Source organism: Coregonus clupeaformis, chromosome 4 (genome assembly GCF_020615455.1).
Source record: "Coregonus clupeaformis isolate EN_2021a chromosome 4, ASM2061545v1, whole genome shotgun sequence".
Taxonomy (NCBI): Eukaryota; Metazoa; Chordata; class Actinopteri; order Salmoniformes; family Salmonidae; genus Coregonus; species Coregonus clupeaformis.
In genome coordinates, this window is record NC_059195.1 from 22,106,637 (window position 1) to 22,128,920 (window position 22,284).

Here is a 22,284-nt window from a genome sequence, read left to right on the forward strand (position 1 = left end):
AACACACCTTCCATGTCGTTCATTATTTTCCATAGAACGCATAGCCCCTCGTTGATTATCCTTTACATAATGCACGCTCTAGAATGCCCTTCAAGCCAATCAGAAACGAGTATTCCACTGTAGCCACTGGTTGGCCATATTGGCACTCCCCAGAAGAAGCAGTCCTCCATAGCAATGACTGGAATTCTACAGTATTTCAATTAAATGTTTCAAGGACAAAATTACATGTATTTAAGTTTTTTTTTTTGTAGTGTGGACAGTAACATTAGAACTTTCTAAAAATTCTACACTAATGATTTAAAAAAATATATATGTTTTAGTTTTTATGTTTAGCTCACATAATATAATTTAAAAGTATGCATTAAGGAATAAACGTGGCAAAAACAAATGTAGACATTTTATAAATGCATTTCTATAGCTTCCAAAATATTTTTTTACAATGGTGGGGGAGTGCCAAGCCAAGATGGAGGAGCTGTGGATTCAAAACAGCACCCCCTGTCAGTCAACAGGTGAATATATACATAATTGGTTGTGACTCCATGTGGTCAATAACTGTAATGAGTATGTGTGTAATCATGGAATGGTTTTGACTCTGTGCTATGTCTTTTAATAATGTTTTTGTGGTGAAAGTAGGCCTACATCCTTTTTATTTTCTAGTAATTATGTAAATCAATAAATTAACAGTCTGGTTAAGTATGATTTATGGCAATGCAATGAAAATAATTATGTAATTTAATAACTGAATTTGTATTAATTTTATTTAATCAAATAGCATTTTTTGAATGATAATAAAGTGAAGAAGTGGAGGAAAAGCAGAACTGTCTCAGGATTATTTTCGTTTAAATTCTTAAAATTGCAAAGGATCACACCGGAGTTAGTATGACCTGATTTTATATATTTTTAAATAAATACAAAAGTTTTCAATTTTAGTTTTTGTAGACCCGTTTATGTAGTGTTTTATGTAGTGTTTTAAATCACGAAACTGTTTAAACGCGTGCTTGTACGATTATTCTAGGTAAAAGGATGGTAAAACATATTTGTTTACATTTATTTGTTGGAGTGCAGTTGGAGCACACCCGCTGGTGAAGTGGTACACTCCCCCTGGTCTCAGATTAAAGACTTTTGCTCTCCGCATTTATTCTTGTGCGCACTCAGCGGACCAAAGAATGAGGCGAACAATGGGCAGGACGAAAATGTGGATTAATTCTATCTGAATGCGAAACGTTTTTTTCCGAAAAATGAACTTGCTGTTAGGTCGATGGATTATTTTGTCCATAACAGGTAAATGTTTTTTTCTTTACTCATTCAGCATGTTGTTTTGTCATTTGTCTGCGAAAGCCTTGGATGCAGCCAGCAACAGTTTGATCCCTTCACTTTATTCCATGAACTAACGGGTCTACCTTTACAGTAGGCTATGACCTCAACAGTCAACATGACTTTTGGATTCCCTTTATTTTTATTTATATAAACATACTTTTGTCTGCCCACTTGTTTTGGGGGATTCATCTGATTTGCTTTAGTGTTGAATCTGTGCAGTGATAATAGGCCTTAGCTGGCCTACTCTTGTTTTTCTCTATTGTATTTTGTCGTAAATTACAGGAGGAATGTGTGGAATGAGGACGCTAGTGAAAACCCGGTTATTCTTAATATATTTTGTAATTGTGTATATTGTGTGTTTGTATTTATGCAGGGCTTATCTGTAAAATATACCATAGTCTCAGTATGACTTCCCTGTCAAAATAAAGGTTAAATAAAAAATAGAAATAGGTCCCGTTATTCAGACAAGATCCATGTTATGCCTGCACCCCAATGACCCACATACACATTTACTAGGCAGAGATACACAGGTCCTCTATTATAACACACTTAGAACTTTCATTCTGAGAGCCCAATTTCCCACCTTTAATTTGGTAAATGAATAGTAATTTAACCATTATTTAATTTAGTATTTTGGAGAGGTATTTCTGTAGACCTATACAAGAACAAAAAACAGCCCTCTAGGGAGTCAAGTCATTGTGTTGGAATGCCTGGCAGGAAAACGTGTCAGTTGTTTGGAATGAAAGGGCCTGATGTGGTCAGGAAGCATGGAGTGACTCGGAGCTTTGACCAAGAAGAGCCTAGTAGACTGGTTAAACTATAACTTGAATGGTAAACCTCAGTTTGTGTTGTCTACTCTTCAAGAAAAGAGAACACTATTTGATGGAGTAAAAAGAGAACACTATTTGATGGTGTACCACTGAGTTACAGTTCATATAAGGAAATTAGTCAATTTAAATAAATTCATTAGGCCCTAATCTATGGATTTCACTTGACTTGGAACACAGATATGCATCTGTTGGTCACAGATACCTTAAAAAAAAAAGTAGGGGCGTGGATCAGAAAACCAGTCAGTATCTGGTGTGACCACCATTTGCCTCATGCAGCGCGACACATCTCCTTCATATATAGTTGATCAGGCTGTTGATTGTAGCCTGTGGAATGTTGTCCCACTCCTCTTCAATGACTGTGTGAAGTTGCTGGATATTGGCGGGAACTGGAACACGCTGTCGTACACGTCAATCCATAGCATCCCAAACATGCTAAATGGGTGACATGTCCGGTGAGTATGCAGGTCATGGAAGAACTGGGACAGTTTCAGCTTCCAAGAATTGTGTACAGATCCTTGTGACATGGGGCTGTGTATTATCATGCTGAAACATGAGGTGATGGCAGCGGATGAATAGCACGACAATGGGCCTCACGATCTCGTCACGGTATCTCTGTGCATTCAAATTGCTATCGATAAAATGCAATTGTGTTAGTTGTCCGTAGCTGATGCCTGCCCATACCATAACTCCACCGTCACCATGGGATACTCTTTTCACAACGTTGACATCAGCAAACCGTTCGCCCACATGAAGCCATACACTCTATCTGCCATCTGCCCGATACAGTTGAAACCGGGATTCATCAGTGAAGAGCACACTTCTCCAGCGTGCCAGTGGCCATCGAAGGTGAACATTTGCCCACTGAAGTCTGTTACGACGCCTGAACTGCAGTCAGGTCAAGACCCTGGTGAGGATGACGAGCACGCAGATGACGTTCCCTGAGATGGTTTTTGACAGTTTGTGCAGAAATTCTTCGGTTGTGCAAACCCACAATTTCATCAGCTGTCCGGGTGGCTGGTCGCAGACGATCTCACAGGTGAAGAAGCCGGATGTGGAGGTCCTGGGCTGGCGTGGTTACACGTGGTCTGCGGTTGTGAGGCCGGTTGGACGTACTGGCCAAGTTCTCTAAAACGACTTGGAGGCAGTTTATTGTAGAGAAATGAACATTCAATTCTCTGGCAACAGCTCTGGTGGACATTCCTGCAGCCAGCATGCTAAATGTACGCTCCCTCAAAACTTGAGACATCTGTGGCATTGTGTTGTGTGACAAAACTGCACATTTTAGAGTGGCCTTTTATTGTCCCCAGCACAAGGTGCACCTGTGTAATGATCATGCCGTTTAATCAGCTTCTTGATATACCACACCTGTCAGGTGGATGGATTATCTTGGCAAAGGAGAAATGCTCATTAACAGGGATGTAAACAAAGTTGTGCACAACATTTGAGAGAAATAAGCTTTTTGTGCATATGGAACATTTCTGGGGTCTTTTATTTCAGCTCATGAAACATGGGACCAACACTTTACATATTGCGTTTATATTTTTGTTCAGTGTAGTTGCAAGTGTTTTTGGTATTCTGTTGTTGTGAAAATGGATTAGGAAATGTATATTTTGTGAGTTGAATCAGGATCATAGGTATAAATGTGTCATTATTTTTATGTCACACTTGTGGGTATTTTTAGAGGTTTATAAAGATGTGTTTTGGAGTGCCTGGTTACATGCATGGACAGTTTTTGTGTTGTTCTCCATTAGAGATCAAAGGTCCCAGAATAGTTTTCTTGGTGGTACGTGAATCCTGAGGTTACCAAGGTGTCCCACCCTGTCCATTCTCTCTGTCCCTCTCTTTCTCCCTCGCTAGAATGTAAGAAACTCTTCTTCAAATCTCTAACCGCTAATTGGCTGTTTACACCCGACTGGGCCAGATGATATAATCTCATTGGTTGGAGTCCTCCCATCCCCCTCCTCCATTCTGTTGTCCACATACATTGCCTTCATAAAGTATTCATACCCCTTGACTTATTCCACATTTTGTTGTATTACAGCCTGAATTCAAAATGGATTAAATATGGGTTTTTTCTCACACATCTACGCAAAATACTCCATAATGACAAGGTGAAAACATGTTTTTTGAAAATTTCGCAAATGTATTGAAAATGAAAAACAGAAATATCTAATTTACATAAGTATTCACACCCCTTTGCTATGACACTCCAAATTGAGCTCAGGTGCATCTAATTTCTACAACTTGATTGGAGTCCACCTGTAGCCAATTCAATTGTTTGGACATGATTTAGAAAGAAACACACCTGTCTATACTGTATAAGGTCCCACAGTTGACAATGCAGAATGTCAGATCAGAAACTATACCATAAAGTCCAAGGAACTGTCCGTAGATCTCCGATATAGAATTGTGATGAGTATAAAACTATTTCTAGAGTGTTGAAAGTTTTTCCAAGAGCACAGTCTCCATCATTGGGAAATAGAAAAAATATGGAACTACCCAGACTCTGCCTAGAGCTGGCCGTCCGACCAAACTGAGCAACCGGGCAAGAAGATCCTTGGTCAGGTAGGTGACCAAGAACCCAATGGCCACTCTGACAGAACTACAGGGTTTATTGGCTGAGATAGGAGAACCTGCCAGAAGGACAACATTCTCTATAGCACTTCACCAATCTGGGCTTTATGGGAGAGTGGCAAGACTGAAGCCATTCCTGAGAAAAAGGCACATGATAGCACGCCTGGAGTTTGCAAAAAGGCACGTGAAAGACAGATCATAAGGCAAAAGATTCTGTGGTCTGATGAGACAAAAATGTAACTCTTTGGCCTGAATGCAAAGCGCTATGTCTGGAGAAAACCAGACACAGCTCCTCACCCGTCTAACACCATCCCTACTGTGAAGCATGGTGGTGGCAGCATCATGCTATGGTGATGCTTTTCAGCGGCAGGGACTGGGAGACTGGATGGAGGAAACAATAAATGGAGCCAAATACAGGCAAATCCTTGGTGAGAACCTGTTTCGGAGTGCAAACGACCTTGGACCAGGGCAAAGATTTACATTCAACAGGACAATGACCCCAAACATACAGCCAAAACAAAGCTGAAATGGCTTCAGAACAAGAATGTGAAAGTCCTTGAGTGGCCCAGCCAAAGCCCAGACTTGAAACCCATTGAAAATCTGTGGAAAGACTTGAAGATTGCTGTTCACGTCGCTCAAAATCTAACTTAACAGAGCTTGAGAAAATCTGCAAGGAAGAATGGAAGAAAATCGCCAAATCCAGATGTGCAAAGCTGATACAGTAATACCCAAGATGACTCAAAGCTGTAATCGCCGCCAAAGGTGCTTCTACAAAGTGTTGACTCAGGGGTGTGAATACTTATGTAAATAAATGTTTTCTGTATTTCATTTTCAATAAATTTGCCCAAAATTCTAAAAACATGTTTTCACTTTGTCATTATAGGGTTTTGTGTGTAGATGGGTCATTTGTTTTGCACTGTCCAGAGGTAACTGACATCTACCTCTGACTCAGTAGGAGGAGTTGGTGAACTGTTGGTGCAGGGTCAGATATTTATTTAGCCTGATCCTAGATCTGTAGTTAGCGGCAATGTCTAATTGGAGCTCTGTAGGTCATTTGAAGGCCATCATCATGAATCACCCTGGCTCCTCTTCAGTACAAAGTGTGAATCTCAATCTGTGTAAAACTGCTTCCCCTCCTTGTCACATTCCCTTCATCTGCACTAAACTGAAAACTTGGGAAAGTGCTGCTAAGGAGAGGGCCGCTCTGTAGAACCGTTTGCTGTGATTTCCTCTTTTCTGGGAAATGTTTGGAGTGAGTTCCTGCTGCCTGCCCCACCCAGACCTAACAAGACTGGCTACAGAGGATACTGCTCTGGCCACGACCCCCTCACTGTTCCCCTTTATTATGACAACCCCCTACCTCCCTACTACAGTCCTGTCCCTGCCCCCCACACCCGGCGGAATGTAACCTCTGTGACCTCCCGTGTACTGGAGAGAGGAGCCCCCATCCCATCTCTGTCTCTCTCTCCCCCTTTAGATATTATGCAAGTCACCACTTGGCAATCTCCCAGTTGGGGATTGAGTTGGAGTCATCATTACGCATACACACACACACACACATGGTTCTCAGTGGAACCAGACCAGATGTTTTTTGGCATTGGTGAAATCAGGTCATCACTTCCACAACAGAGACAGACCCTCTCCTGAGTTTTGTGGTTTAATTAACTGAGAGGGTATGTCTGGAATCCACCTTAACCTGTTGGATGTGTAGGGGGTATGTAAGGGTGAGTTGGACTGAAATACTTTCGGTTTCTACTGTGGGCTCTACTATGGGTAGAGGCTATGTGTTTGGTTCAAGTGGTGATGGACTGGGTGCTTCTCAAAGCTGGTGTTGGAGAGCGTTCAACTGTAAAGTCTAATCTCCTTACCATTTGTATGTTTCTCTGGCTATTCAAAAGATGCACTACATGGCCAAAAGTATGTGGACATCCCTTCAAATTAGTGGATTCGGCTATTTCAGCCACACCTGTTGCTGACAGGTGTAGAAACTCAAGCACACAGCCATGCAATCTCCAAAGACAAACATTGGCAGTAGAATGGCATTACTGCAGAGCTCAGTGACTTTCAACGTGGCACCGTCATAGGATGCCACCTTTCCAACAAGTCAGTTCGTCAAATTTCTGCCCTACTAGAGCTGCCCCGGTCAACTGTAAGTACTGTTATTGTGAAGTGGAAACGTCTCGGAGCAACAACGGCTCAGCCGCGAAGTGGTAAGCCACACAAGCTCACAGAACGGGACCGCTGAGTGCTGAAGAGCGTAAAAATCATCTGTACTCGGTTGCAACACTCACTACTGAGTTCCAAACTGCCTCTGGAAGCAACGTCAGCACAATAACTATTTGTCGGTAGCTTCATGAAATGGGTTTCCGTGGCCGAGCAGCCGCACACAAGCCTAAGATCACCATGCGCAATGCCAAGCGTCGGCTGGAGTGGTGTAAAGCTCACCGCCATTGGACTCTGGAGCAGTGGAAACACGTTCTCTGGAGTGATGAATCACGCTTCACCATCTGGCAGTCAGACGGAGTAATATGGGTTTGGCGGATGCCAGGAGAACACTACCTGCCCCAATGCATAGTGCCAACTGTAAAGTTTGGTAGAGGAGGAACAATGGTCTGGGGTTGTTTTTCATGGTTCGGGCTAGGCTCCTTAGTTCCAGTGAAGGGAAATCTTAACACTACAGCATACAATGACATTCTAGACGATTCTGTGCTTCCAACTTTGTGGCAACCGTTTGGGGAAGGCCCATTACTGTTTCAGCATGATAATGACCCCGTGCACAAAGAGAGGCCCATACAGAAGAAATGGTTTGTTGAGATCGGTGTGGAAGAACTTGACTGGCCTGCACAGAGCCCTGACCTCAACCCCATCAATTACCTTTGGGATGAATTGGAACGCCGACTGTGAGCAAGGCCTAATCGCCCAACATCAGTGCCCGACCTCACTAATGCTTTTGTGCCTGAATGGAAGGCTGTTATAGCAGTAGAGGGGGGACCAACTCCATATAAATGGCCATGATTTTAGAATGAGATGTTCGATGAGCAGGTGTCCACATACTTTTGGTCATGTAGTGTACGTTAAAGGCCTTATATGCAGACTGCCGTTAGATATTTAAAATGTGATGCCTACTTCTCCAGTCATTGGACTGTGTTAACTTTATATCGGCATAATATAACATAAATATATTGTTTTGATTATTGTATTATTAAATTACCTCTTCCCCTCTATTTTCTCCCTAATTTTCTCACACCCTGTCTGTCTGTGTGTGTATCAGTCTGTGTGTGTGCGGGGGTGCAGGTGAGCGTTCGGGAGAAGAGGCGTTTCGCCATGCTCTTCCAGTCGGTGGTGCTCGAGTGCCAGTACCACACGCCTTCCTCCCAGACCCCTGTGGTGCAATGGTGGTACAAATCCTACTGCCGCGACCGCACACGAGACTCCTTCACCTTCCCCGAGAGCCTGAGGGTCCAGGGGTCCGAGTTGGGCACCGCGGCCCACCTGGAGTGCTCCGACAGCAGCCGCACCGTCCGCATCGTAGCCTCCAGCCAAGGACCCTCCATGACGCTGGCTGAGCACTACAAGGGCCGAGACATCGCCATCGTCAACAGTACTGTGAAGATTTGTTAAGGAGTAGATTTGTGTTGTGATTGGAAGTTGTGTGTGTGTGTGGCGGTGTTTGTAGTTTTAAGAGCTTCTATGACTAGAAGGCTGTGCTTGTGGAAATGTTGTCAGGGAAGACATACGACATGTCCACACACACGCTTCAATGCTGTTTACTTCAGTGTTATAGGCGGTGGCCTTGTCCGTCATAGCCTGTCTATTATCCCAGTCTCTCTACTGTTTATGATCCATCTCCCAACAGGAAACATGGCTGCTTGTGCTCTGCTTCTCCTGTTCCTGAAATAGTCCTTCTCTGTCTCTGCTTCACAATAGACCAGGCCATACACTCACACTCACACACACATTAACGACACTGCCCCCTGTTCACAATGGAGTGGTCTCTTCACACACTGCCCTCTCTTATCCTATTTACAATAAACCATTGAGCTTCTTATCCAAATGAAATACCCACCTTTTTTCTGCCTTTCAATAGAGAGCACCCACATACTTTTGTGTCTCTTTTAACAAAACACCCTCCTGTTGTCATAAATCTTAATAGGAAGCTGTAGGATGTATGAATGTGTCAAATGTCAATGTAATGTATCTTTGAGGTTTGTTCAGTATATTGTTTGACTAACGCCGGGTGTACACTACACGACTTTCAAAATCTTAACTTCACTGAGCCTCTCACATTAAACGACCGTCTTTCCTGTAGTTTTGTAGGTTTGGCACAGACAGGGTGTCACACACTACAAGATTCTTCACTTGGTCGTGAGGATTCTCAATACCACCACGCTGTCTCGCGAAAACAATGATGTGATGATGTGATTAGATTGTTAACATAGCTACAGTAGAACGAGCTGTGGTTCAAACCAGCCTCAAACATTTTCAGTCAGACATTTACGCTTGCCATACAGAGTTGAAATATCTAGCCAACATTTTGAATTAAGTAACATTGCCTGTGAACTTTAGAGGTGTAACGATTTGACACTTTGGTTAAAGGCAAGTACCAACACACATTCTGTGTGATGCGAAACAACGTCATCATCTCACTGGCTTCTTCTCTGCCGAGCTCTCTTTGTCTATCGCTGATCACCTTCCTTAAAAGTTGTCGTTGTACATCTTACACTACAAGAGCATTGTAGATTTTGTGCTGGTGAAATCAAACATGTTTGAAAATATCGGGACGTCTGGGACTGCTCAAAGACGGGATCGGTAGCCCTCAGATTGCGTCTCTGACCCGCTCACATTAAACGAGCACCAGTGACGGCCGCACGCCCCGAGTAGGCAACGACATGGGGATTTTGTCTCCGACCTCAAAAACTTGTTTGGGACAGCTAAATCGGGGCCAAAATCATGTAGTGTACACCTGGCTTAACAGTATATAATTTTGTTACAGTATGCAGTTGTCAATTATTTGTTAAATGGGTTTCATATGTATCGTTTTTCAGAGCTTTTATAGGTTTATAGTTTTTTCATAGGAGATACTGACCATGCTCTCATATCATTTGACCTCTCACCTATGACCCTTGTCCTGACCTCTGACCCTGTGTCCTGTCCCTGTCCAGAGGCGGACCTGCGGATCGGGAAGCTGCAGTGGGGTGACAGCGGTGTGTACTTCTGTAAGATAGTCATCGCTGACGACCTGGAGGGGAAGAACGAGGGACAGATGGAGGTACTGGTGCTGGGTGAGTGACCACAGGAAGTGAACCCTACACACACAGGAAGTAAACATTAAACACAGGAATTCAACCACCTCAACATCAAAGAGGAAGGGATAGAACGGAAATTAACAGAAATCTGAACATTCTGCTGGGGCTTTCTTATTTCGAGGTCCTCTCTGGTTTGAAAGGATTTGGGAATTGAGGAAGTAGGAAACAAGTATACTCATATGTATTGTCTTGTGTCTCACTTTCTGAACCTTACCACAGCAGTAAAACCAATGCACACACTAAAACCAATGGATTTGTGCCATTGCACCAGTCTCATATGCTGACTGTGGTGTGTGTGTTCACGTGTGTGTGTGTGTCGGTGTGTAGGGTAAGTGTATTTGTTTGTTTGATATGGTTCATAATGGAGTGCTTAAATATAAACATCCTTGCTCTAGAGGGCATCTGCCTTCCAAAGTGCACTTACAAGTGCTGCCATGACGACAGGCAGAATGGCGTGCGCTGCTCTACACACGCTTCTGATCCTCTCTGAGAGGACCCATTGTTTGGCAGAGCTTACCCTTGTAGAACAGCTGACATAACCCTGACATAGCCATACATAAACCCTTATAACCTCAGATATAGGCCAGGTAGACTGTTGTGCCACACCATTGAACATAGGCTACATAATAGAGAGTTTACAACATACATTACAGAGAGTAGTTCTATGTAATTGTTGTGAGCTATGTAATCCACTTCTTAAGCTGTTGCCATGGCAACATTCCTTTATTTGGGGGAACGGGACTAAAGCATGTTAAGGGTCAGTGGTGTAGACGTAAAAGGAGAGAGTGAAAGACAGAGCGTTTTGTTGTAACACAGGAGAGGAGCTGACTTTGGCCTTGTACACACACCACCAGAGTTTGAGTTGTTGAACCCATTGTAATTCCTTCAGGGTTAGTCTGTGTGTCTTAGCACCCCCTCCTACTCCTCTCACTCAAGAGGCACCAGTCTCCCTTCTCTCTTTCATGTTACCGTCTGCTGTATTTATGACTGTCGAGGGCTAGGAGAGTTTAGAGGATGACTTTGTCCTTATGGTGGGACTGAGACTGAGTTCCTGAACTCTCTCCTTCTCTTCTTGTTCCTCTTTCCTTCCCTCTCTCCCCTTCTCATGTCCTCTCTTTCTCCTAACTCCCTCTCTCACTCAGTGGCATGTATTCATGGATGTCAAGGGAAGCCAGGCTTCCCAAAATATTTGTCCAATAAAAAAATACAATTGATTAAATTATTTAATCTTTCGTCTCTGCGTTTTCATAATTTTCCATCAATTCGCAAGTGGCTGAATCTCATCAGAAATCATCAGAGCGAGGGGAAACAGCGCCCCTCTGTCTCAGTATATGTAGTCCATATATCTGATGCTGTCTGGAACAAAATAATATGGCATGTTGCCACCGTAGCATTTCATTGATTGATTGATGCCAGCAAGCATTTGGCCTCCCTTGATAAAAAATAAATAAAATAATTAGCCAATCAGCGTTGACCTGAGCTCAACTGTGGGTTGTCCTGGTGCAGCAAAACGCCCCCAAGGGAGGCCAGTTTGGATTTTGCTTCACACCAATCAAATCACATCCTAAGCAAAACGTCATCATTGTTAGAAACACGTGTCAGTTTCTGGTCTGCTTTTGTTGATGTCCTGCAGTAGCTAGCTTGCTAAATCGGCCCTTTCCTAAGCCATGGATGGAGATGTGGATTTGGACTTGTGGTTTTAACGATTGGCGATTCTGATCTAACCATAAATTCAAATATTGTGCCACTGGCCTGAGACGATTGAAGTTCAATATGTAGCCTAGTAGGCTCACGTTAACTAGCTAGCTAACTTAGCTGGTTCATTGTTGCCCATATGAGGAAGTTAGGCTAGCAAGCATTTTAGCTAGGTAGCCTAAAAAACTAAAACTAAAAGTATGACAGCGCCATTTTGCCAAATTGAAAGAGTGGAGGATGGCATTGGCATTCAACTAGTCTACAAGTAGGATGAGTCAACTTTAATTTTTTTCTTGCGCACGCCCGCACGCACACGCACGCACACACACACACAGAAATAAGTACCATGGACAGCCACATGATATTTAGCAACATTGATTGGACTAAATTGTTTTTGGTATCTTTAAGTTTGTTTTCAGTGTATTAAACTAAGCATGTATAGCCTTGTTAATTTGATGATGTTTAAATGTTTAAGTTGAAATGGTGCTGGAATAGCGGAGGCAGTCCTCCTGTTGTCTTTGTGCTGACTTGCGGTAACGCCGTAGTTCTAAATCAGAAGTTGTTTATAAACTGTCAAACATTAACTTGCTTGACCATGCTGCAGGTCATATACAGTGGCTTGCGAAAGTATTCACCCCCCTTGGCATTTTTCCTATTTTGTTGCTGCAAAACACCAGTCTCAACGTCAACAGTGACTCCGGGATGCTGACCTTCTAGGCAGAGTTACAAAGAAAAAGCCATATCTCAGACTGCCCATCTTAATCTTTTCTTTTTATTGGCCAGTCTGAGATATGGCTTTTTCTTTGCAACTCTGCCTAGAAGGTCAGCATCCCGGAGTCGCCTATTCACTGTTGACGTTGAGACTGGTGTTTTGCGGGTACTATTTAATGAAGCTGCCAGACACTCTAATGTATTTGTCCTCTTGCTCAGTTGTGCACCGGGGCCTCCCACTCCTCTTTCTATTCTGGTTAGAGCCAGTTTGCGCTGTTCTGTGAAGGGAGTAGTACACAGCGTTGTACGAGATCTTCAGTTTCTTGGCAATTTCTCGCATGGAATAGCCTTCATTTCTCAGAACAAGAATAGACTGACGAGTTTCAGAAGAAAGTTCTTTGTTTCTGGCCATTTTGAGCCTGTAATCGAACCCACAATTGCTGATGCTCCAGATACTCAACTAGTCTCAAGAAGGCCAGTTTTATTGCTTCTTTAATCAGCACAACAGTTCTCAGCTGTGCCAACATAATTGCAAAATGGTTTTCTAATGATCAATTAGCCTTTTAAAATTATAAACTTGGATTAGCAAACACAACGTGCCATTGGAACACAGGACTGATGGTTGCTGATAATGGGCCTCTGTACGCCTATGTAGATATTCCATTATACACTGCTCAAAAAAATTAAGGGAACACTTAAACAACACAATGTAACTCCAAGTCAATCACACTTCTGTGAAATCAAACTGTCCACTTAGGAAGCAACACTGATTGACAATACATTTCACATGCTGTTGTGCAAATGGAATAGACAACAGGTGGAAATTATAGGCAATTAGCAAGACACCCCCAATAAAGAAGTGGTTCTGCAGGTGGTGACCACAGACCACTTCTCAGTTCCTGGCTGATGTTTTGGTCACTTTTGAATGCTGGCGGTGCTTTCACTCTAGTGGTAGCATGAGACTGAGTCTACAACCCCACAAGTGGCTCAGGTAGTGCAGCTCATCCAGGATGGCACATCAATGCGAGCTGTGGCAAGAAGGTTTGCTGTGTCTGTCAACGTAGTGTCCAGAGCATGGAGGCGCTACCAGGAGACAGGCCAGTACATCAGGAGACGTGGAGGAGGCTGTAGGAGGGCAACAACCCAGCAGCAGGACCGCTACCTCCGCCTTTGTGCAAGGAGGAGCAGGAGGAGCACTGCCAGAGCCCTGCAAAATGACCTCCAGCAGGCCACAAATGTGCATGTGTCTGCTCAAACGGTCAGAAACAGACTCCATGAGGGTGATATGAGGGCCCGACGTCCACAGGTGGGGGTTGTGCTTACAGCCAAACACCGTGCAGGATGTTTGGCATTTGCCAGAGAACACCAAGATTGGCAAATTCGCCACTGGCGTCCTGTGCTCTTCACAGATGAAAGCAGGTTCACACTGAGCACATGTGACAGACGTGACAGAGTCTGGAGACGCCGTGGAGAACATTCTGCTGCCTGCAACATCCTCTGGCATGACCGGTTTGGCAGTGGGTCAGTCATGGTGTGGGGTGGCATTTCTTTGGGGGGCCGCACAGCCCTCCACGTGCTCGCCAGAGCTAGCCTGACTGCCATTAGGTACCGAGATGAGACCCTCAGACCCCTTGTGAGACCATATGCTGGTGCGGTTGGCCCTGGGTTCCTCCTAATGCAAGACAATGCTAGACCTCATGTGGCTGGAGTGTGTCAGCAGTTCCTGCAAGAGGAAGGCATTGATGCTATGGACTGGCCCGCCCGTTCCCCAGACCTGAATCCAATTGAGCACATCTGGGACATCATGTCTCGCTCCATCCACCAACGCCACGTTGCACCACAGACTGTCCAGGAGTTGGCGGGTGCTTTAGTCCAGGTCTGGGAGGAGATCCCTCAGGAGACCATCCGCCATCTCATCAGGAGCATGCCCAGGCGTTGTAGGGAGGTCATACAGGCACATGGAGGCCACACACACTACTGAGCCTAATTTTGACTTGTTTTAAGGACATTACATCAAAGTTGGATCAGCCTGTAGTGTGGTTTTCCACTTTAATTTTGAGGGTGACTCCAAATCCAGACCTCCATGGGTTGATAAATTAGATTTCCATTGATAATTTTTGTGTGATTTTGTTGTCAGCACATTCAACTATGTAAAAAAAAAAGTATTTTAATAAGATTATTTCATTCATTCAGATCTAGGATGTGTTGTTTAAGTGTTCCCTTTATTTTTTTGAGCAGTGTATATCAGCCGTTTCCAGCTACAATAGCCATTTACAACATTAACAATGTCTACACTGTATTTCTGATCAATTTGATGTTATTTTAATGGACAAATAAATGTTTTTTCTTTCGAAAACAAGGACATTTCTAAGTGACCCCAAACTTTTGAACGGTAGTGTAGTTTCTCTCAGGTTACTGAGCTCAGCTGGGTTTATATGACTCAGTGCCAGAGCAGGGTGGTAGGATCTGTGTGTGTGTGTGTGTGTGTGTGTGTGTTTTTTTTGTATCAGAGGAGAGGAGTGTGCTATTTATCTTCATGACTACTGGAGCCTGTCTGGCTGTGGGAGTTCAGTCTACCCCGACAGCTAGCAGGCCTGTTAAATCAAAGAGCCCTTTAGATTGATATGTAGAGACACACACACACACACACTTAATGTGTGTAAACCAGGTATTTTAGCAACCCTGTTGAACCTATCTAGAGAGATAAACATAGAGATTAGAATCAGTTTATTTTGGCGTTTGGGTGAGGCCACAGACCGGTCCCACTATTATTTTTCTCTGTCTCTCCCTCTTTCTCTCTATCTCCATTGCCCTTTATCGTTCTCTCACTCTGTCTCTATCTCCCTTAACTTTTCCCTCCCTTCCTCTGTCTCGCTCACGTTTAGCAAAAACAAAGCTGCCATTGTTACCATGGCGATATTGTTCGTCTGGCCCTCTTTCCCTGATGAGCTCTAATGGTTAATTGGTGTCCCAGAATGCTTCAGAAGTGTCTGTCCCCGTTACACCCTGCCCCATACGGTAACATCACAAAAATACAGCACCCTGCTAAAATTAGGTTCAGTGTGAGATGAGAGGTGAGAGTTTGACCCCTGACCTCAGAACTCGTGGCCTTTAAGACTGGGTTAGTGTGTGTGGAGATCAATAACCCTAAAGAAGGCACTGCGTGCCGCAACGTTGGTTAGGTGTACCCATTGAATTGTTAGGAGCATATTTAGAGTGTGCGACTTTCTTTATATTTATACAGTTTACCCTCCGTTAGCCAGCACCTCAACAAAAATATGTGGGTTTGCGTCAGCTCATGCTTTTTATTACATGAAGATCAATAAGCGACACACTTTGAACTTTGTTTTCACCTCCATTTTTAATCATGGGAAATTATTAATGATGATTATCACTTTGGCTTTAGCATCAGGTGTTGACGAATTGTACTGTTTTCCCCTGGTTCCTCTGTTGATTAATCTCTGCCGGTCTCAATGCATGATCCTCAGTCAATAACTCCATCTGATTGGCTGATTTGCCTCACCTTTGACCTCTGCCCTCTGCTACTTCCTGTCTGCTGCGCCTCACCTCTGATGTCCCTCTCTCTGCAGGTAGGACAGGTGTGCTGGACGATCTCCTGCCAGAGTTTGATGTGGAGATTATGCCAGGTACGGCTGCTTGCCTCCTCATTCGCTGGCTACTGTCTGTCTCTCTCTGTCTGTCTGTCAATCTGTGTGTGATTATGCCTTTTCACCTCACCTGTCCCTTCCTTACCTGTTCCCCTCGGTGACATCCCCGGCTCTGGCTCTGCTACCCCGCCCCCATGCTGATCTCTCACTGTCCAATCATCTTCTGGGAATCTTGATTGATTTAACAACTACAGAGGAAAGAACCAATCAGCTCGTGGCCTCATCTTATATTCTGCCTCTCCACAGTCATGCATTAACTCACTCTCGCTAGCTAGGTTTCCGTCCAATTTGCGACAGATTTTCATGCGAATATTCTCGAATCTGCATTAAACAATATGCACATTTTCCCACCAGAGATCAGAACAAATCAAATGTATTTATAAAGCCCTTTTTACATCAGCAGATGTCACAAAGTGCTTATACAGAAACCCAACAAATGATCTGTCGGCATTTATAAAATGGAAACCTTACTGTCCCAATCATATTCTTACTACAGTACTAAATGCATGGTGTCCTCAATGGAGCAGTGTTATTCACAAGAAACCCTACCCCCAATCTCTTTCGAAAATTAGATGTCTCTCTGAAGAGGTATACTTGGGATGTGTTTTTTCACAAGGGGCTGACTGAAGTATTGAGTTTTTAATTTCTGCTTATGCCCTGACGAAGTTCATCATTAGTGTTGAGAGCCTTCTCGTGATGTGAGGCTGCAATAGGAGTGCAGGCCCAAGCCAGCAAGCTCTGCCTCTCTACACCCTGAGCGTTGGGGGGTTAATATTACCTTTTATGTCAATGATTATTACAGATGTGGAGAGAGGACAGAGATGCAGAAGGTGTAACTTGAGTGAGTCACATGTAGTTACTAACTCAAGTAACAAGATGTGTATCTCTACTGTTTGTGGGATCTGTAGTCTTATTAATCTCTGTGTTTGTGTTCCAGAGTGGGTGTTTGTGGGATCTGTAGTCCTGGGCAGTATCTTGTTCCTTTTGTTGATGGGGATCTGCTGGTGTCAGTGCTGCCCTCACTCCTGCTGCTGCTACCTCCGCTGCTGCTGCTGCCCCGACACCTGCTGCTGCCCACGCCACCGTGAGTAACACACACAACCACAAACACACACAGTCTTACATTCACTTGCTTCCCTTTTTAAAAGTTTAGGATTTTAATATAGTTTTTTATTGTTTTCCAGTGTATGAGGCGGGGAAGATGGCAAAGAGTGGCCAGCCCCCCCAGATTGCTGTGTACCCCCCCTACTACATCCCTGGGGTCCCCACCATGGTCCCGTTTGCCCCTCCATCCCTCGCGGACCCTAAGATGGTCTCCTTCCCCTCAGTGGAGAAGAACCTAGCTGGGGGTGAGTGACCCAACCCACACCTGCGCTCGTCCTTTCAGTCTGCAGGACCTGGACAAGCCATTCTGCATTGTGGGAAATGTCGTTTTGCATGATATATCACAGTAACACTAACTACCATTTGTAGAGGGTCATCTGAGTTAACTAACCCTCTTCTTATGTCACTCTTTATTTTCTGTCTCTATACTGGGTGGAGTTGTATATGACCAGACCTGTGTGGGGGTGCGTGTATGTGTGTGGGTAGGTGGGCCAGGTGTGTGTACATGTGTGCATTCGTATGTTCATGTGTGTGTGTGTGTGTGTGTGTGTGTGTGTGTGTTTTTATGTGTTTTTGTTTGTGTAATTGGGTTTTTACTGTGCCCATAGTGGCTTTTATCCTTAATATAAGTGGGCGTGGGTGTGTGCGTCCGTGTCCACAGTACGCAGTGGCTATCGTCTCCAGCCCAATCACAGTCAGGACTCTATGAAGGTTCTGTACTACGTAGAGAAGGAGCTGGGACAGTTTCCCTCTGCTAAGATGGCTCCTCCACAATGTAAGCCTGTACGGAGTCAGTAGTTCCTCTATAATCCCTGTGTTTGTGTGTGTGCGTGTCTGCGTATTTGTCTCTGTCTGTGTTTAATGTGTGTGTTTGTATGTAAGTATCTTTGTTAGTGCTTGTGTAAAAGTTTGTCATCCTCATCAGAAACCCTCCGTTACATTCTCCATTAACTTGATTTCGCCATTAATAACAAACTAACCCTAAATACACTGAATGTCATTAATTCCATCTACTGAGAGAATCCATCTGTGTTGAATCAGTCAAATGTTGTTTGGTAACTTTTTAAGGACTACTTATAAACTGCTTATAAACCATTATTAAATTATTTATTATCCATTTGTAAACTTTTATCAACATTAGTAAGTACAACACATTTTTGGACGATGTTATCTGTATTATCATAATGTTTTAAAGCAGTTTTTAGTAGATAATCAAATAGTAATACCATGAGGTTACACAGACCATTGGGGCAGGATGATGTCACTAGAACACATTTGGCCATGGATGGTGATTTACTGTAGACAAAAGACATCAGTGCACTGTATTGATTGGACTGTTGCATTTTTATCAGATACTATGAGATGGCATGGTTCTCTATTTCACATGACAGTTCATTTCCAAACCAGTGGCAATGTAAGAAGGTATAGTAATTTTTTGTAAACACACATTTATTTATGGATTGCCGTGGAAAGCATTTTGTCATTGGAAATTCCAATAAGGCGGAGGAAGACAGCCCTTTGGCTGGTGTGTTCCATGGAACGCATTCCCATTCTATGCATTCTGTTTCTATGGGTGGCATATTGTAATTTCATAATTGGCTCAGATTCCTTCTATAATGTCTCTCCCAAGATGCAAACTAAGAGCAACAGACCATGAGCGCCATCAGCAAAAGCATTTACTTTGAAAATGGCCAGTCTATATTTACACTCTGGCTATCAGATGTTGTTTGTGTTAGTTTGGGTGATATTTGATGATGTGTCTGTGACTCAATTAGAAGTGTTGATGCATAGTGATGATGGTGGTGTAGAGGTCGTAGATCAATTCAGATTCAAAACACTATTGTAAAAACTTTTCTTGAAAGCAGTAACGGTCTCCATAGTGATGTGTTGTCCCAGCAGCCAGTAGCCTATCAGAGCTCAGCTCTCTGCATGAGGGAGGGGACACGGATTTCCGGCGGACCTATCGGACAGTCCAGATGAAAGCTCTCCCGCCCATCGCCGACCTAGATGACCAATCAGAACTCATGGCAGCTCCCGTGCACAACAGTCGTCGACCCAGGCATTACCGTGGCAACGACACGGATGACGAACAAGACAGCAGGTACCACTGAGTGTGTGACTGTAACTCTGTAAGACTGTGTGAGGACTGTCTCTAAGGTACTCAATATATTTTGTGTGTCTGTGTGTGAAAGAAAGAGAAGAGGATGTTGTATTGTATATTGTATTCCTGATTATCTTGTATTTAGTGTAGGACTAAAATGTTAGTTAGCACTGTGCCTGCATTTGTGTATATGTTATGTACTCTGATCCCCCCTGTCTTCCCTATGTTTCAGGTGGAACCCTCGCTCTGTGCACCTGGAGAGGAAGACATTGGGCACAAGGGGGCGTACCGGCTCTCTGGATGAGCTGGAGGAGTTTGCTATATCCTACGGCCCCCGTGCCCGGAGGGGCGAGCCCCGAGACCAGGACAGGGACTACGACCTGGAGCTACGGGGGCGAGAGCACTACCCTCCCTACTGGGACCACAGCCCCCCTCGCCATTTCCATGGAGACCGGGACAACGACTGGCACCCCCGCCGCAGCCCCCCTCCCTCGCCGCAGAAGAGGAGGGACACGTGGGATGGCGATCGCGATCGCCCCTCTCGCCCCCACCAGCACGCCCAGGGGGGGAGGGGTTACGATTACGCTTTCCTTAATGACCTATTGGAGCGTAAGGTGAGGGGGGCAGGAGAGAGGGGGGAGAGGGGTGAGAGAGGAAAGTGGCGGGCTGATGAGGATAGTGACACTCCCTCCAAGGGCAGTTCGAAGGGCAAGGGCAGCGATGGTTTCTACAGCCAGTCATCTAGCAACCGGCCCGAGGAGGAGGACTCTTTGCCTCCGTACTCAGAGTGGGAGGTGGAAAGGTATCGGACGGTCGACCCAACCGCTGAACGTTACCGCACTGTCGAACCACCCTCAGACCGGTACCGGACCACTGACCCGGCCATGCAACCGTTCTCCTATACCCGTCCCCCTAAAGGACTGGCACACACCGTACAGGGGGACAGAGAGGACAGGGACCAGAACCGAAATATGGTGAGTTACCTGTAGGAGGGTCACGTTGAAGAACACCCCCCTAACTGTTGTCACAGATAGAAGAGCTCAGACGTAGAAAGCCCAGCAACTCTAACAGTCTCTAACAGACTGCCAACTGTATACCCACCCAAGTGTCTTAGTATTAAAACCAACTGGCCATGGTTAGCATCTTTATTTTTTTATCAGTGGGTGTTTAACTTTTTTTTTTACTATATAAATCAAAACATTTTCTACAAGTATTTCATGTTGATTGATTGTTATGTGAAAAAATAGGCAGAAAGCACTATTTTGATGTTTTAATTTAGTAAATTAGTATATATTTTGTAAATAATGTACTCAAGAATACATTCTCAAGTGTAATGCTTTATTTTAGAGGAAAAGGGTCAAATCTTAATGCCAACAAGAATGTATGTTACTGTATGTGATTGTATCATCATTCTTGTGGAACTCACTCACAGACATTACTAACAGACCATGATCTGCATGATTGGTGTAGATCCCCACACTGCCTCACTGACCAGGCCTGACTAATCGAGCATGAGCAACATGTTTGCAGGGTATCTAACGTGTGGCTCTTGGTGTATTTCTTTAACAGACCCCTGCTCTGAGCAGAGACTCTCTCATAGTGTGATACACCAGAGAGAACCCAAGCCTGTACCTGCACTGCACTGCCAGTATTGAGAATCACGCATCACTCACTTAAAACATCATGCATCAGCCTGGTAGAGACTAACTGCACATCAGGCATCAACCACATGGAGAAAGGCTTATCCAATAGAATGCTTCTATCCACAGAAGGATTGGAAGGCACCTTGCATGGATCATGAAATGACAATGGAATGTGCATTGTTTATGCATGAATTGAGGAACATTTGGAAAATATGATTGTTTGTATGTGTGTTGAGCGTGCATGCATACATACACACCATTTGAATGGGTATGTATGGGTGCAGCGTGTGTGTGTGAAGCATTTGTGTGTATGTGCACTGAATGCCCGTATTCAGGTTAATCTGTCATCTCAAACCAAGCATTCCACAGAGCAGTCCCGCTCTCTCACCTATACAGCATGGTTACAGTTCCCATGAAGTTACCCTGACAGCAATGATGCAATTAGGGGTTAGGGATATTTGTATGTATCGGTAGGTATTATTAGGTGTGGGGAGAGCTAGGACAAGGGGTTAGAAAAAAGGTAGGTAAAGAAGTAATCAAATAACCTTAATGGGATCATTTCATGTGTGTTAAAGTGCAGGATTGTTTTCAGAAATTATCTATATTCTATATCTATATTTACCAATTGGCCATTATAATTGTACCTCCAATACTCCCCCACATGCCAAACATTTTATCACACTATAGGTGTCAATTGGGCCTATAAAATGGCAACTCAGGTTCACCTGCCTTCATTGTGTGTGTGTGGGTGTGTGTGTGTGTGTGTGTGTGTCATATACTGTACCTATTGTAAGTGTACTATACCTACTGAGCTTGAATTTGTATTACAGATTTGCAATTTCACTGTAATGTTATTCTGTATTAGCCCACAGTATTAATTGAACGGGCCCCAGTTAACTGGTTTGAAACTGTGCCATTCAGCCAGAGCAGATGTTTGTATTTCACTTGTTTGACATTTATGATTTTCATATAAACACCTGTTGCCTATCATAGATTGTGCAATTGTGTGTGATTATTACTTCATTTTATGTGTGTGTACATTGGGGTTGGAATCTGTATCTTATCTCTTATCTATGTTAACTGCTTAATACACACAGTGCTTGCTCACAACTTTATCTACACACAAAAACACAACAGATATTCACAACTCTTAACACCCTTCTCTGACAATGACCATTCATTTTGCACATTTTCACACATGCACAGGTGAAACAACAAACAATTTATACCATAGTATCTCTTATTCCCCAAGACACATACAGTGAGGGAAAAAAGTATTTGATCCCCTGCTGATTTTGTACGTTTGCCCACTGACAAAGAAATGATCAGTCTGTA

At 43.9% G+C, this 22,284-nt stretch overlaps 1 protein-coding gene across 4 annotated transcripts; it reads left to right on the plus strand.

The window, feature by feature from the left end:
* Positions 1 to 1,140: 1,140 nt before the first annotated feature.
* Positions 1,141 to 21,941, plus strand: LOC121554384 (immunoglobulin-like domain-containing receptor 2). Of its 4 annotated transcripts, none has more exons than XM_041867949.2 (10): positions 1,141 to 1,281; positions 7,993 to 8,322; positions 9,884 to 10,003; positions 16,024 to 16,080; positions 17,039 to 17,185; positions 17,286 to 17,450; positions 17,867 to 17,980; positions 19,102 to 19,306; positions 19,539 to 20,280; positions 20,876 to 21,941. In XM_041867949.2, the coding sequence occupies exons 1-10, from the start codon at positions 1,215 to 1,217 to the stop codon at positions 20,909 to 20,911; spliced, it is 1,983 nt and encodes a 660-aa protein (XP_041723883.2). In that variant the 5' UTR covers positions 1,141 to 1,214; the 3' UTR covers positions 20,912 to 21,941. The 4 variants fall into 4 exon arrangements, with proteins under 4 accessions (XP_041723883.2, XP_041723891.2, XP_041723905.2 ...); XM_041867957.2 differs by having other exon boundaries at positions 19,105 to 19,306; XM_041867971.2 differs by lacking the exon at positions 17,867 to 17,980 and having other exon boundaries at positions 19,105 to 19,306.
* Positions 21,942 to 22,284: the final 343 nt, after the last annotated feature.